Consider the following 17,306-nt stretch of genomic DNA (forward strand, 5'->3'; position numbering starts at 1 on the left):
TTCATGGATGTTTCGTCTTTTTTTAATGGATGTTTCTTGCATTCCTATTTGAGAATAAACATTTTAATGCAAGCACCCTAAAGGTATGACCACACGTAAGGAGTTTTTCGTTGGTCAACATTTTGTCTAAAATAAAACGAAACAAAAATCCAATTTTGTTTTGTGAAATTAAAATTGTTTTGCAAAAATTATAAGTGTGGCGTCCATCACCAGGGCTCGGGGCTAGGATAAAATATACTTTTTCGACAAGACTACAACTTGTGGTATTCAGTCAGCTTGGTTAATCTACACACTAAAACTTGCACCAATTGATCTCCTTGAAGTATTTCTGATTAGATGTGCAGCTACTTATTCTCTGTACATTGCCTGATAATCTCTCAGCGAACTAGGCTGACAAGGTACTAGTATGTATACCCTAGGACACTTATGTATTCGCGTCATCTAATTTTCACAGTGTCATCCTCTCGCGAAAATTTCATGAGCGAAACTAAACAATCATAACGAACGAGCGAAAACGAGAAGTTAAATAGCTTTGTTCATTGATATCCACAATAAAATCGTCATATTAGAAATGCAGGTAATTTTCGTCTGTGATTGGGCTCAATGGGAAATTTCTGGTAAACTCATTATAGCTAATACACCGACTGAGCAGCATGGCAAAGCAAATTAAGATTTTATCAGTTTAGTCACCGAATTTGTAACTGATGAGGATGAAAGTCTGGTAGGTGAAGTCATAAAATTGAAGAATAATTATTGTGGTGATGAATTTTATTACCAACCAAAAACAATATCAACCCTCATCAGGTCCAACCACATTATCTCTTTCACTGCCAACCATGTACAAGTTCGCTATCGGCCTAGTGCCAGCCATTTTGCCGATATTGCTTCATGATATGTATGCAGTATTTTTCAAGTTCTACTTTAATTATCTGTATAATCACGAAAATCTAAATCTTAATTGGCTATAATGTCATCAACAACTAATTACCTGTTTTTTGACTCGCGCGGGGTAGTTAAGGAACTCACAGAAAAATGTTCGTTTTTAGATTATAAATTCTCAAACAAAAGTTTAAAATTGCTTCGTTGTTTTAGGCTGATTTTATAGAGAAATCTTCGGACAACACAGTCAATTTCATAAAACTCTTAAAGACCGTGGGTTATGTGGTCAACGAATAATAAAATCAGGTTACCACGCAATTGCTGAGAAAGTCCAAAAATGCGTTTATGGCAGTGGCCCCTAGAAAATGCATAAATGCGTTTATGGCAGCGAAAGGGTTACACAGTTTTGGTTGTGAAGTTGATTGTTACCTATCTATTTTCTTCTTGAGATTCGAGTGTGAAAATCACGACGGGAGGGACCTAAACGTCATTGATAGTCCAAGAAACAAATGGCAGCAAGTGATCAAATTGAATTGTCGATCTCACCCACACATTTCAACTTGTGGTTTACAAATACGAACTAGTCTCAAATTGAATTTTTTTCTTATTAGCGACCTGGATCTGAGGAATGTAATCTGTTTTTTCCACTGCATTTATTTTCACATCACTATATTTTTGCACTTATCAGAGCCGCGAAATTAGGTTGCAGCGAAATTTTACTCTGTGTGCTACTCACGAAACTAAATACTAGCGAAATATAAGTGTCCTAGGGTATACAATAGAGATAACCATGCATGTCGCTTTCTCTGCCAAATGCGGCAAGAGAGAAAGCGATATTTTCAATGCTAACTACGATGTTATCGTTATTCAATTCGAAATTGAGAATGTTCACCAACCTGGCTCTTTACGTTATATAGAATTTTTAATATAGGTACAGTAGGAAGCAAAAACTTTACATAAATGCTTTACGTTATCTGGAATTTGTGTTATAGAAGGTATACGTTATAGGAGCATACTGTATTCTCTACTGATTCCTTTTGACCAAGATTTTCAAATTTTTCCATCAACAGTGTTCTCTTGATCGTTTGTCAGGCGAGTAAGGTGTCAGACTATTTGGACTAGTGTTTTATTTCTGACAGTTGATATGATAATAAAAATGGTATTATCCATCAATGATCATTTTGTCAAGCAAATGTTCTGCAGTTGTAGGGGCGGCTATCTTTGTGATTATGATTACAGAGGAAGCAGCGGAGCAAGCGCAGAATGATGCTCGGCTTAAGGTCATTCTACAGTTTGTTAAAGATTCAACCAATTCGAAAAGGTTTGTAGAGGGCAAGAAACTTTCCTTGACTGAGATAATCGATGCTGTCACAGAAAAGGTCAAAGAAGATCCACGGCTCGCCAGAACCTTAACTGACGCAATCGAGGCAGCTTGTGACAGCAGCCGTACTTTGACATCCCTGCCAGTGGATTCAGGTTGGTATTTGGTGATGGCGTTGTTGTGATGTAGTCATTCTAGCGAAAGCTGATTATGTTTAACGCATAAAGCGGTGAGGTAAGTTTTGGTTGGTAAATATCTTGACTAGTTTTTTTGTATCGCTTTTTGCAGATGATTAGGATTATTTCTATAACTGAAAGCCGATTTTGATCTATGTTAATTTAACGCATTAGCTTAAGCCTTGTTCCCATATACCCTGCGAGCACTGGCGATAGCACCGCAGGGCTATTAGCGGTGAAACGTGAACCTGCGTGCCGAGTACCGATAGTTGCAGGCGGTCAACGCAAAAGTTCAGCGCTGATCAACTTTCGCGAAGAGCCATGGACAAAGCCTTCCCAAAATGCATTGTGCATGTCTTCACACGTACAATGCAATTTGCTCTGGAATGTGACTGTGTTTTATGTGAATAGATGAATAGCAATGATCTAGTAAAAATGTTTTGTAATTGAGCTAAGATCTTTTTATGTAAACATTTAAACGATTATCAATGGGAAGGGTTGTCTTTATGTCTCTTCATTCTCGGCATGGAGCCAAATATGAGCTATGTTAGCCTATGTTAGCCAGTTATGATAAATGTTTACAGATGTTGTCTAACCAAATATGAGCTATGTTAGCCAGTTATGATAAATGTTTACAGATGTTGTCTAACCAAATATGAGCTATGTTAGCCTATGTTAGCCAGTTATGATAAATGTTTACAGATGTTGTCTAACCAAATATGAGCTATGTTTGCCTATGTTAGCCAGTTATGATAAATGTTTACAGATGTTGTCTAACCAAATATGAGCTATGTTTGCCAGTTATGATAAATGTTTACAGATGTTGTGTAACCAAAGATTCACACTAATGCCTCTCCTTCTATTGACAAGTTGCTGTCAAATCATTTCTCATTGCTTCCGCTGTTATTGTTTTTATCTGGCCAGGAGAGAGAAGTTATAAATTAGGACAATCTCATGACACTAGCTCATCTTCTACATCTATTTCAAGTACTACATATGATTGGCATAGGGTTATTCTTACCATAAATGTTGGGAATGGTATCAGTTGATATGCGTATTCTGTTACAGTAAAGGGGTGTTTTCTCTCAATTTTACTACATTATTCAGTTACTAGCAACTCATACCCGCAGTTGAGTTTTTGAGGAAAAAACTAGCATATGGTCAGTGACAACATTGCTCTATAACCTCAAGGGCTTATCTTTTTCATGTTGGACGAACTACTCATGGTTTACCCATGGTACTACCTATGCTGATGTTAGCTATAGAAACAATTTGCTTATTCCCTGCCCCTCTCTCTTGCTAATTCGTAATACTGGTCATCATAATCATGCGTGCTGGGAGGTTTCTTCTCACATATACGTTGGTCACTAAGCAATGTGTAGCTAAGCATTGTAACCCTGTTAGTATCACAACAATTGTTTCATACACTTGAAAGAAAGACAGGAAGCTACTTATCTGTCTGTTGTGTAAAAATATAATAGGTTGCACTTTTCATAAATGTTTTATTTGTATTGCTCACAAAATGTAATAGTATGCATCACCTGTACCAAAGGAATTATTATTTAAAGATGTGGTTGCGTCAAATTTGAGTTGATCTTAAAAGAAAGCATTTTTTTTTCTACCAGTTGATATGTTGTTTGTTGTGTTAGGCGATCTCATTGCCAAGATATTTGAAGATTAAAATCGAAAAAATCTGATCGCCGTAAAAACGCTCAGGCCAAAAGAACATGCCCAGACTTGCCCAAAATGATGTCACGCGTTATACAACCTGTCTCTATCTCTCGTATTCACATCGGCTATTTGCGATAAAAGTCTAGTCCTACGTGGCTCTATTGGCATATATCTTATTTTGTGTTTGCTCATGTTGGCTAAAATAAAATTTTAAATCCAGCTACAGATGCATTATTATGAATGTTTCAAAGGCCTCAAATAACGAAAATTGAAAATTTGTCTTACTCACTTTCTCCAAATGCTGTGTAAACATTTGAGTACCGACTACCAATTCTAACGGTGTCTACGGTAATTCTGTCAAGCAAACTATGTAGAATAAGGTCTTTGTATTAGCACAGTCCCGCCGCTACCTACACTAACGATATACAGCCTCCCAAAAGCCCTGCCTACATTATGTCCGTCGCCTATCCTTGGGCTGTATATCATTGCCCACACCGAAAACTAGTTTCTTACTACCGTAAGTAAAATAAGCAGCACGTCTTTGGAAAGAATATACATAGGGATAGAGAAGTCTGGGATAAGAAGTCTGCTGCAAACTGGATTTGAACTCACATTCTCCAGTTCTTCGGACATCCACATACCGTATCCAATTCACTACAATATTCTGCAAATCATGTTTTGCATTATCTTCAACAATATAATTTTATTATATAATTTTTACAAGCAAAAAGATTTTCATCTCGGCATAAAGCTTTTATTAAAAATATTCATCAAGTCGTGGCCACTCACATAGTTTTAGCTGATACAATAAGACAAATTCATCTACTGCAACAACTCAAACAAAACATCATGGTTTATGCACCACACATTCAAGTCTCTCTTTCCCCTTTATGGCAGTTTCCACACTGACAAAGCTGCTTCGGCTGGTGGGACGACATAAACATCCTGTAATCAGTAAAACAAATGCAATAAATATATGTCATTCATAGAGATGTCATTCTAAAGCGTATCTACTGAAAGCTTTCAAATTGGGAGTTTGATAGATTGCGAGTGTAATTTTAAAAACGAATAAATGTTTAACAATGGCACAAGTACGCCAAGCCAACGATTCGAAGCTTTGGTTCTGGAAGTTAAAGATTTGCATTGATCAATCGATTTTCTTCACTTTCTATAAGTGAAAAGTGAACATCTAAAGTCAAATCATAAATCTAATTTACTAGATAAAACTGCCACAGAAAATTTGAAGCAAATGTAGCTAGGTGAACCGATAAAAAAATATAAAACGATGATTAGTGATACCAAAAAGTTATAATTTTATTATTTAGTACATGTATTAATGAGTACTAAAATATTACCTTTAGTATATTCATCAATCTAAGCCATTGTATTGCTAGATGCTAAAGATTAAAAGGAAGCCGTCAAGAACTCACTGTACATACGTATCTCACACGCGCAGGAAATTACATTTTAGCCTCAAACAGGGAAATATAATCTGAATGTAAACTCAACAGGAAACTCTATAGGGGACTCAAAGTAAAAGATAAATTTACCTCCATTTTCTGATTTTCCTCCGTAGAACTTTAAACACCTGATGCCTAGAAAACTCGGAGTCACCTTCGCAGTAACTTTACAGCAATTTTTACAATTATGTTGTTCGCCAATAAAACGTGTCGATCGAGTAATTCATTAAAGTAACGATGTTAATTAATTTAGTAAATATCGATGTTCATGCGTTTTAATAATAGAGTAAAATCCCTAAATTTGAGATCACAGACAACGCGTTTTACGAGTGATAACATTTATTATGGCCTATATAAAAATTTCGCGCTGAAGATTGGCTAACGAAGCAACCTCATATTTATCGCTCGTGGTTTCTTTTTAGATGAATTACTAGTGACGTCACGAAAGAAGCACCCGCTGGAACGTGAGCTTTTTAAAAGAGGGCCTCATTCAAACGCATATATCTCTGGTCAGGGTTGGTCTACAAAGACAAAAAATGACATCAAATTGTAGCTGATGTTTTAGCCTTTTTTGGGTCTTAATTTCATTAAATCGAATTTTTTGACGCAACCACATCTTTAATGACCCCTAAAGTAGCGAAGCAGTCTTGTCACCCTTGGCTTGACAAGACTTGACAGCATTCATTCTCGGAACATTCATTGTTTCCATGATGTGCATAATTTGCAAATGTGAGCCAATCCGCAAGCTATCATGGAAACGGCAAAAATCCTCAAGCTAAGCGAGTTTTGCGATCCGCAAAAGTTTATTGAATCCATCATAGTTGCGAATCATGGAAACGACACTTGCGAATCATGGAAACGACACTTGCGAATCATGGAAACGACACTTGCGAATCATGGAAACGACACTTGCGAATCATGCGCATTAAAATATTGCCTGCTATTTATTCCATTCGAAACATTCTCGCCCGTTTTAGTCGTTTTTCATTTTGATTTCAGCAGTCTCAATGCGCCCATGTTCCGAACGATTGCTGCTAAGCTTAGCGTGACAAGACTAGCTATTTATAGAGTCATTAATTAGGCTAATACTTGACCTATGGGGTCAAGCGCATAGTCAGGCCTGTATTCCCTAGTTGCAAGTTGGGGCGGCCAATGTTAGGCGACTAGTTATGACCATCTGGGGGTTTGGAGGGGGCGGTGTAAACCTCCCCAGGTTTCTTTCATGTAGGGCCTCAACCGAGCCTCTAATGTAAAGTTTAAAAAAAATTTATTGAAAAGTATAAATATTTTTCTATTACCGGTATTTGAGATTTGTTTGTTTTAGGTGATGTGACTGCCAGGACGTTTTCAGATTAAAATATGCTAAACCTCACCGCAGTTAAACGCTCAGAAAAAAAAAACATATTTTTTCTTTTGAGCGTTTCAACAAAGATCAATTTTGCCGATTTTATTTTAAGTTCATCCGAAGGTTTCCACGCTTTCGACGGGCCATTGCCAAGCAGATGTTTAGTAGAACTTCACCTTTTGCAAACCTTTATAAAAGTCTTTAACAAGAATATTTTGCCGATGATGATAATAATGAAGCCTAAGATCTACTAAAAGTTAATGTTTATCTTCATGGCTTGGAATAAAGTGATATTCTACAGCGATAAAAACCATCTCCGTAGCCGTTGGGCATATAACTGTTCGAGTTAATGATCTTGAGGTCGAGTTATCTAAAGCAATTTATCATCGCTTGGAAACGGACCAAACAAATCCGTTCGAGTTAACCATGTGTTCGAGATAGATTTATACATTTTATCCGAGGGCGAGTTATTCGAGTTTGACTGTACTTAACCACCGAAAAACCCTAAAAAGTTGGGGCGGCTAAGCCGCCCCAGAGAATACGGGCCTGGGTTTGGGGGCAGTGTAACCCCCCAACTGGGGTTGGGGCAGCGCCCGGAAGCTCTGGACGTTTTAAGCATCAATGACCCTCGAAGTATGCGTAAATGCAATCAATTGTACTCATCAAAATCTACATAAATATATTATTTATGGTTCATGGAAGGCAAAACTTTTTCTTTATTCAATGAACGATAATACAACTACGATATAAAACTCGTGACACTACAGATTTCTGTAAGGGACGTTGACAGAACAAGAGCTATTACTTTTTTATTGCAATAGCTATTGTTTTTTCAATGTGTCCATGGCAGAAATGTTTTACAACTGATTCTTTATCTATTTTAACATCTTTAAATATGTGTAATATTAGAAGTTTATTTAGACGAACCTGTCCCATTGTGCTCCTCATCGATGTTTTGGAAAATGCAAGTTTGGGGTCTTCTTCACACCCCACTATATGCAATAATGTTCAGTTTCCAAGTCTTAACAAAGTTTCACTTGATCACTCATTTGGCGAGACCACCACGGAGAAAATATAGATCGCTAGTTGCTAGTAAATTAGTTGTTGGAAATTCCAAGTGAATGAGCTTAGACTGCAATTCTTAGTACTTAGCCCCTGAAAATCACTGAAAAGTTGGGGCGGCTCATCCGGCCAACCGCTCCAGGCAGTACGGGCCTGCTTATCATGCTGTGCAGATGTTCACTGAAACGCTCGATTGCAAAATAACTCGATTTGCGCGCAGCCTCAAATGCGATTCATGCGAATTATGCGAGTCATGGAAACATAGTGTACAGAGCATTGGAGCTTCTCAAATCAAAATAAAAACTACCGAACCATGAAAATGCTTACAATGGAATACAATTAGAATGGAATAGCCTGCGCAATATTTTAATGCGCATCATTCGCAATTACCATTTCCATCATTCGCAAGCATGATGGGTTCGATAAAGGTTTGCGAGTAGCAAAACTGACTTAGCTTGCGGATTTATGCCGTTTCCATGATGTGGTTAACTTGTGTATTGGCTCAATTTGTGCATCGTGTGCATCATAAAAACATAGTGTATTTGGGAAGGTCATTGTCAGAGCATTCAATTCGTGTATTTGACCAATGTACAATAGAGTTGCAGTGCCGGGTGTTCAACAGTTACACAAAAAATTGCTTTTACCCCATCACTTTTATTGACTACCAATTTCACACGAATAGGTTATCCTTTATGTGCTTTGTTTGAGTTCTCTTTCCGTCTGGTTTGCTGATGTAGTTATGTCTCACTCTCACTCATTCTCATTTTAGGCAAATTGCATGCTTCCAAATCTCTTCCTGCAGTGCTTGACAAGTTGTCAACTACAGCTGGTTATCCCTCCAGTCACAACATCTTACGCACCGGCTACATCAGCGATACTCTTCAACCTTATCAGCATCCACAAACAGCAAGTGCGATGCACTCTCCATCGATTGCTATGAACCAACAGATAGACAAAAGCACTTCTAAGAGCCAACAAAGCGATAGTTACATAAACAGCCCATGTGCCTTTCTAGAGAGTTGTGTTACACCTGACATTGTACTCCCCAACACGGAGAAGGCATTTGTGACGCGTGTCGATTCAGCCACCATAGTCTCTGGCAGTAAGCATCCATATTCACTGGTATCAGATAGCTCGTTGCAGTGTGACCCCAATGACGACTGTCAAAGTGAGAATGAAAAGTTTGATAATGGTACGCATTCCAACGCTACACTCGTCGCAACTAAGGCTAGGAAACATCAGAGTAAGTATATTCTAAATGATTTACACTGGAATGACGATGAAAAGTCAGTAGGGAGTAAGAGTTAAGCGTAAGGAGTAAGAGTTAAGAGTAGGGAGTAAGAGTTAAGCGTAAAGAGTTAAGAGTAGGGAGTAAGAGTTAAGCGTAAAGAGTTAAGAGTTGGGAGTAAGAGTTAAGCGTAAGGAGTAAGAGTTAAGAGTAGAGAGCATAGAGTTATTTCCCCCCTAGAGTGATAACTGTGCCTTCAACAACACGAGCGTTTCCGGTGCCAACAAGAAGCGTTTAAGCCATGCCCTTTTTTGTGCTAGTCAATCGTAGTGATTGACAGAACAATAACATCAGCCATGAGAATGATCATGAATTTCCACAGTTAAGATAGTAATTATTGCTCATATTAAAAAAATGATGATTATAGTTTATTACTCTAATATATGCTTATTATTTGAAGCAATTCAATACCTACATGCCTTGCAAAGTCACTGAATAGATAGTGTTAAGTAAGTGAGTTAATGCAATCAGTTACTCCAATGATATACAGCCCCCACACATGGGGGGGGGCTGTATATCATTGGTTACTCATAGATAAGATAGATAGTCATACTGGGGTTGTATTACATTGGTGTGATGGGAGGCTAATCGACTGCCATCAACTGAAAGTATTGACATTATATGGGGATAGAGTGATTCATTGACTCCACAGTTCACAAACATCCCTTGCATGTAATATTAGATTTCAATACATATCAATCAAATACATAGACTAGCTTGAAGCAAAGATGTCCACTAGTTAGTGGACATCTTTGCTTGATGTAAGCAAACAAAAAGCTTGAAAGAGTGGCAAATGTTGTTATATGTTAGATAAAAATAAATTATACTTAATTATACTAAATTATCATTATTTAAAAATAAAATAGACTTTTTTATTACTTTATTTATTAAATAATTTTTTATTGTAATTATAGCTAAACAGATTATATTTAGCCATTACTTGCTAATTATTTTATATTTAAACACATTTACAGTTTTATTTTTCTTCCTAATTTATTTTCACGAAACACTTTCATGATATGAAGCTTAAAAGTTGTAGTTGTTTGAAAAAGCTTGAAAACTTTTACAGTTGTTTTCTTTTTCCTCTTAATTCATTTGAACTGCTTAAAAATATTTTCTCATGATATGAAGTTTAAAAGTTAGAATGGTAAATGTTATATAAAAATAAATTTTTTGTCCAAAGACTTTTTTATCACTCGGGCAACTCGGGTAGTACAGCTCATAGTTGATGGCGGTCGATTAGCTTCCCATCACACCAATGTAATACAACCCCAGTATGACTATCTATCTTATCTATGAGTAACTGATTGCATTAACTCACTTAACACTATCCATTCAGTGGCTTTGAAAGTCATGTAGGTATTAGGGATTACGTGTATGTCCTTATTTCCATTTCCATAATTAATTTCCATATTATTTCTATTTCCATAATTCATTTCCATATTATTTCCGTTTCCATAACATTTCCACACTTCATTTCCATATTATTTCCATAATTCATTCCATATTACTTCCATTTCCATAATTTATTTCCATAATAATTCCATTTCCATAACATTTCCATAATTCATTCCATATTACTTCCATTTCCATAATTTATTTCCATATTAATTCCATTTCCTTAACATTTCCATAATTCATTTCCATATTATTTCCATTTCCATAACATTTCCATAATTCATTTCCATATTATTTCCATTTCCATAAAATTTCCATAATTCATTTCCATAACATTTCCAAATTACTTCCATTGCCATAACATTTCCATAATTCATTTCCATATTATATCCGTTTCCATAACATTTCTCTACTTCATTTCCATATCATTTTCATAACATTTCCATAATTCATTCCATATTACTTCCATTTCCATAATTTATTTCCATATTAATTCCATTTCCATAATTAATTTTCATATTATTTCCATTTCCATAACATTTCCATAATTCATTTCTATGTTATTTTCCTTAACATTTCCATAATTCATTTTGATAACATTTCCAAATTAATTCCATTTCCATAACATTTCCATAATTCATTTCCATATTATTTCCATTTCCATATTATTTCCATAACATTTCCCTACTTCTGTTCCATATTATTTCCATTTCCATAGCATTTCCATAATTCATTTTTATATTATTTCCATATCCATACTGTTTCCATATTTCTAAAATAAAATTTCCATATCCTTTTCCCTAAAATTATGGAAATATTTATGTTCATGGAAATGGATATGGAAAAGTAAACATTTCCATAATATGTTTAGTGATTCCTGGTAGGTATTGAATTGCTTTAAATAATAAGCATATATTAGAGTGATAAACTATAATCATCATTTCTTTAATATGAGCATTAATTACTATCTTAACTGGAAATTCATGATCCTTGTTTAACCCTTCTCATGGCTGATGTTATTGATCTAGTCAATCTCTACGACTGACTAGCACAAAAAAGGGGCGTGGCCTAAACGCTCCTTGTTAGCACCGGAAACGCTCGTGTAGTTATCACTCTAGGGGGAGATAACTCTATGGTAGAGAGTAAGAGTTAAGAGTAGGGAGTATGAGTTAAGAGTAGGGAGTAAGAGTTAAGAGTAGGGAGTAAGAGTTAAGAGTAGAGAGTAAGAGCTAAGAGTAACTTGCTCACAAACAAACTTCCTCTTTGTAAAATTGGCTGCTTTTTTAACTTAGATTTTAGTAGTATTTATCCATTACAGTATTGCAATTATTCTATTAGGTTAACACATCTTGTGCAGTCCATATTGTTAGTAGTTACCTACAGGATCAAAGAGATCAGAAACTGTGTTTTTGTTTTTGCCAAAATGAGGTGATTCTAGGGGCACGTTAACACGCAATTTTGTAAACTAATCACAATGGGTTAGAAATAATTAGGCAGACCTAGTCGAGCCAATTTAGTGGGGCCGACTCTGCCTGGTACTAAACTAGTAACTTTGCTCATTAATAGTCCACACAGTTAAGGCTTAATTAGCTTATCCAATGCTTGCTCTATTGAAAATGTGAATGCTTGATAAAAGTTTATTAAGGCTTCACATTCTGTCGAAACAAATAATAAGTGTAATAATAATAAAAGTAGTGGCTTTGTAACGGCGTGTCAAGTACAGGTTTCTTAACAATATTCGACTGACGGCGAATCTACAGATTTTTTACTGTTGGTTACTACAAGTCGTATTATATCACTATTGCATTCTTTCAAAAGTCAACTTTCACTGTTGGTTACTACAAGTCGTATTATATCACTATTGTATTCATTCAAAAGTCAACTTTCACTGTTGGTTACTACAAGTCGTATTATATCACTATTGCATTCTTTCAAAAGTCAGCTTTCACTGTTGGTTACTACAAGTCGTATTATATCACTATTGCATTCTTTCAAAAGTCAGCTTTCACTGTTGGTTACTACAAGTCGTATTATATCACTATTGCATTCTTTCAAAAGTCAGCTTTCACTGTTGGTTACTACAAGTCGTATTATATCACTATTGCATTCTTTCAAAAGTCAGCTTTCACTGTTGGTTACTACAAGTCGTATTATATCACTATTGCATTCTTTCAAAAGTCAGCTTTTTATTTTTATGAAGCTTATTTAAATGTTATGAAACAAACCACACAAAATTTTTAAGTTTTATGTGGACAACAAATATAAAAACAGTACCATTTTCGCTATATACGCCTATAGGAACTATTAACTTGACAGCTGTGAAAAGCCATCACTTGAGGGGCAGATCGAGAAAGGTAAAGCTGGTAGTCTTTGGCATGAATCGGAACATGAAAAAGTACTTACTGTTTAATGTTATTAAAGGTTTTTGTATCCTTAGAAACATTAGGCCAAGTTTCAGAGTTGTACAGCTGTGGCTGCTGCTCGAAAGATGAGTAGGATGAGTTTTCGCATTTCATTTGGCAGGTTCTGACAGTGTATCCAACTGTTCTAAGACCTCCAGCTCTAACATTCCTCGTAAGCAGCTTGTCATGTCAAAAACATCTTATGCGCATATGGTTGATATCATTGGTAAGCTCTCTGTATTGACTACATGTACCATGCTTTACTGAGTTAGTGCATATATATGCTTATATGTATACTAGGTGAATGCCCGGCCTTGCCAGGATAATAAAAAAGTCTTTGGACAGAGCATTTATTTTTATTTAACATAAATAGCATTTACCATTCGAACTTTTAAACTTCATATCATGAGAAAAACATTTTGTTTGGTTCAAATGAATTAAAAGAAAAAAGAAAACAACTGTAAAGGTTTTTAAATTTCTTCAAACAACTGTAACTTTTAAATTTTGTATCATGAAAAAAGTGTTTTGTTGAAATGATTTAAGAGGAAAAATAAAACTGTACAGGTGTTTAAATGTAAATGAAATCATTATCAAGTAATGGCTAAATATAATCTGTTTTGCTATGATTACAATGAAAAGTTATTTGGTATACGATTATATGATTTTAGTTCGTTTCAGTGTTGGCATCATAAGGCAAAAATATTGTATAGACATGTAGAGTGGTATAGAAACCCATAGTAATTATCTAATGCAATCACTGCCTGGTAAAAATCATCAAAATCATCATCGTTAAAAAATAGTAACAAAACAGTATGTTAACCTTAGTAACTATAGTTACCTACAATGACTTTAGTGCAATTTGTGGTTGTGATCTGCAAGAAAATGTAACACCACCATGTACATACATGGAGAGTTCTTACCTGCGAGATAGACGTCTAATATGAACGCTGAATCTAACTTATATGAACTTAGCTTACTAAAAACATAATTGAAAGAGGTTTTAGTATGTATTTTAGTGAACTTTTAACCAAAATTTTATAACTTATCTGTCTGCGAACCCGTTTTTATCATAACTGATGATGCTGAACTGAGAAACAATCGCCAAATTTTAATTTCGAGAGAATTGTTTGATGATATGGTTTGGCGGAAAACGAAGTTGCCCTAGTATGGCGAGGACGAAAAAGCATAGAGTTTCATAGCGTTAATAAAGCTTTAATTAATACGTCATTTAGCGCATGCATTCAAGGAAAGGCTTTACGGGATATGATAGAAGCGATAGAATCGTAAGATCAGCGTAGCTTGGTGGCTAGTTGCATGGTTTGAAACTTGCAGTTGAAATCTTTGTATGTTCTAGTTCAGCAGAATGCGAGCTTTTAATCCAAGATTTTAATAGCTCTAACTCTCTAACTGGACATGATGTGGTTGCATCAAAAAGGTCGATTTAATGAAATTAAGACCAATAAAAGGATAAAACATCATTTTTGTCTTAGTAGACCAACCTTGTCCATATCCGTTTTAATGAGGCCATCTTTTAAAAAGCTCACATTCCAGCAGGTGCTTCATTCGTGACGTAACTAGTGATGCATCTGAAAAGAGTCAATGAGCGATAAATATAAGATCGCTTCATTAGACAATCATCAGCACGAAATTTTTATATAGGTCGTAACAAATGTTATCACTCGTAAAACGCGTTGTCTGTGATCTCAAATTTAGGGATTCTACTCTATTATTAAATCGCATGGACATCGGTAGTTACTAAATTAACATCGGTACGTTAATTAATTACTCGATCGACACGTTTTATTGATGAACAACGGAATTGTAAAAATCACTGTAAAGTTACTGCGAAGGTGACTACGAGTTTTTTGAGCATCTGGTGGTTAAAGTGCTACAGAGGAAGATAGGAGAAAAGAGGTAAGTTTATCTTTTACTTTGACTCTCCTATAGATATACTGACTATACTGTTGTGTTTACATTCAGATTATATTTCCCTGTTTGAGGTTAATGTAATTTCCTGTGCGCGCGTGCGAGATACGTATGTACAGTGAGTTCTTGCCGGCTTCTTTTTAATCCATAGCATCTAGCAATACAATGGCTTAGATTGAAGAATATACTAAAGGTAATAATTTTAGTACTCACTAATACATGTATTAATTAATAGAATTATAACTTTTTGCTATCACAAATCATCGTTTTATAATTTTTTATCGTTTCACCTTGTTATATTCGCTTCAAATTTTCTTTGGCAGTTTTAGCTAGTAAATTAGATTCATGATTTGACTTTAGATGTTCACTTCTCGCTTGTAGAAAGTGAAGAAAATCAATTGATCAATGCACATCTTTAACTTCCAGAACCAAAGCTTCGAATCGTTGGCTTGGAGTACTTATGCTTTTGTTAAACATTTATTCCATGTTAAAATTACACTCTCAATCTATCTAACTCCCAATTTGAAAGCTTTCAGTAGATACGCGTTAGAATGACATAGCTATGAATGACATATATTTATTGCTTTTGTTTTATTGATTACAGAATGTTTATGTGGTCCCACCAGCAGAAGCAGCTTTGTCAGTGTGGAAACTGCCATAAATAGGAAAGAGAGACTTGAATGTGTGCTGCATAAATCATGATGTTTTGTTTGAGTTTGCTGCAGTAGATAAATTTGTCCTATTGTATGAGCTGAAACTATGTGAGTGGCCACGACTTTGATAAATATTTTTAATAAAAGCTTTATAATGAGATGAAAAGTTTTTTTTGCTTGTAAAAATCATATAATAAAATAATATTGTTGAAGATAATGCAAAACATGATTTGCAGAACATTGAATACATCATAGCCCCATTGACACCTGTGCTGAAATCTTGTCTGATAGATGGATTTATGAAGTGTAATCAGAGCTGCGTGGACAGGCACTTTTGCATAGCTCGACCATTTGTTTAGTACTTGAATCAACTAATCAAATGTGACCAGTGAATTTTTTTTCTACAATTTATACCAATAATGACTCTATAACGTTGACAGTCGACTATACAATGTACATGACTTTCAGGGATGTAGTTGGTTTCACCACATATTCTTTTAAAGACGCAGCTTGCTTATTTTACTTAGTAAAAAACTAGTTGTCGGTGTGTGCAATGATATACAGCCCCCCAGGATAGGCGAAAGGCATCATGTGGGCGGGGCTTTTGGGTGGCTGTATATCATTAGTGTGGGTAGCGACGGAACTATGCCGATACAAAGACCTTATTCTACATAGTTTGCTTGACATAATTACCATAGACCGGTAGAATTGGTAGTCGGTACTAAGATGTTTACACAGCATTTAGAAGAAGCTAATATGACAAGTGTTTAATATCCCTTGTTTGAGGCGTCTGAGACATTAGTACTAATGTATCTGTAGCTTGATTTATAATTTTATTCTAGCCAACATGAGCAAATACAATATAAAATATATGCCAATAGAGCCGCGCGTAGGACTAGAGCCGCGTAGGACTAGACTTATTGCAATAGCCGATGTGAATACGAGAGATAGAGACAGGTTGTATCACGCATTACATCATTTTGGGCAAGTCTGGGCATGTTTTTGTGGCCTGAGCGTTTTTACCGCGATCAAATTTCTTCGATTTTAATCTTCAAATATCTTGACAATGAGATTGCCTAACACAACAAACAACATATCTACTGAAAGACAAAGAAAAATAGTTTCCTTTAAAATCAACTCAAATCTGATGCAACCACATCTTTAATAGCTATAACTGGACATACCGAAGTACACACATAGGCTACACATGAGTATACGAAGACTCTCATGTTTCATGGCTCTTACTATATAATGTACTAGCTGTGCTACCCGGCGTTGCCGGGTTAACAAAAAGTCTTTGGACAGAAAATTTAATTTTATTTAACATACTGTATACAACACTTAGCATTCTAACTTTTAAACTTCATATCATAAGAAAACCGAAAAAGTGTTTTTGTGCAGTTTAAATGAATCAAGAAAAAAACAACTAAAGGTTTTCAAGCTTTTTCAAACAACTGTAACTTTTGAATTTCTTATCATGGAAGAAGTGTTGTGTTAAAATAAATTGGGAGGAAAAATAAAACTAGAGAAATTTTTAAATGTAAATGTGAAATCATTAGCAAGTAATGGCTAAATATAGTCTGTTTTGCTATGATTACAATGAAAAATCACTTGGTATACAATTATATGATTTTAGTTCGTTTCAGCGTTGGCATCATAAGCTGAAATTATCGTATAAACTGGTATAGAAACCCATAGTAATTATCTAATGCAATCACTGCCTAT

The 17,306-nt window shown here is 35.4% G+C and overlaps 1 protein-coding gene across 3 annotated transcripts in view; it reads left to right on the forward strand.

Moving 5' to 3' along the window:
- Positions 1 to 17,306, forward strand: part of LOC137403795 (uncharacterized) — a 64,680-nt gene that overhangs the window by 38,008 nt on the left and 9,366 nt on the right. Inside the window, exons 18-20 of one of the 3 annotated variants that reach the window (XM_068089842.1) lie at positions 2,119 to 2,355; positions 8,684 to 9,157; positions 13,124 to 13,228. In XM_068089842.1, the coding sequence (XP_067945943.1) occupies positions 2,119 to 2,355; positions 8,684 to 9,157; positions 13,124 to 13,228 (816 nt within the window). The remainder of the gene's footprint in view (positions 1 to 2,118; positions 2,356 to 8,683; positions 9,158 to 13,123; positions 13,229 to 17,306) is intronic. The other 2 variants (XM_068089843.1, XM_068089844.1) reach the window with 2 other exon arrangements.

This window comes from Watersipora subatra, chromosome 9, assembly GCF_963576615.1.
Source record: "Watersipora subatra chromosome 9, tzWatSuba1.1, whole genome shotgun sequence".
Taxonomy (NCBI): domain Eukaryota; kingdom Metazoa; phylum Bryozoa; class Gymnolaemata; order Cheilostomatida; family Watersiporidae; genus Watersipora; species Watersipora subatra.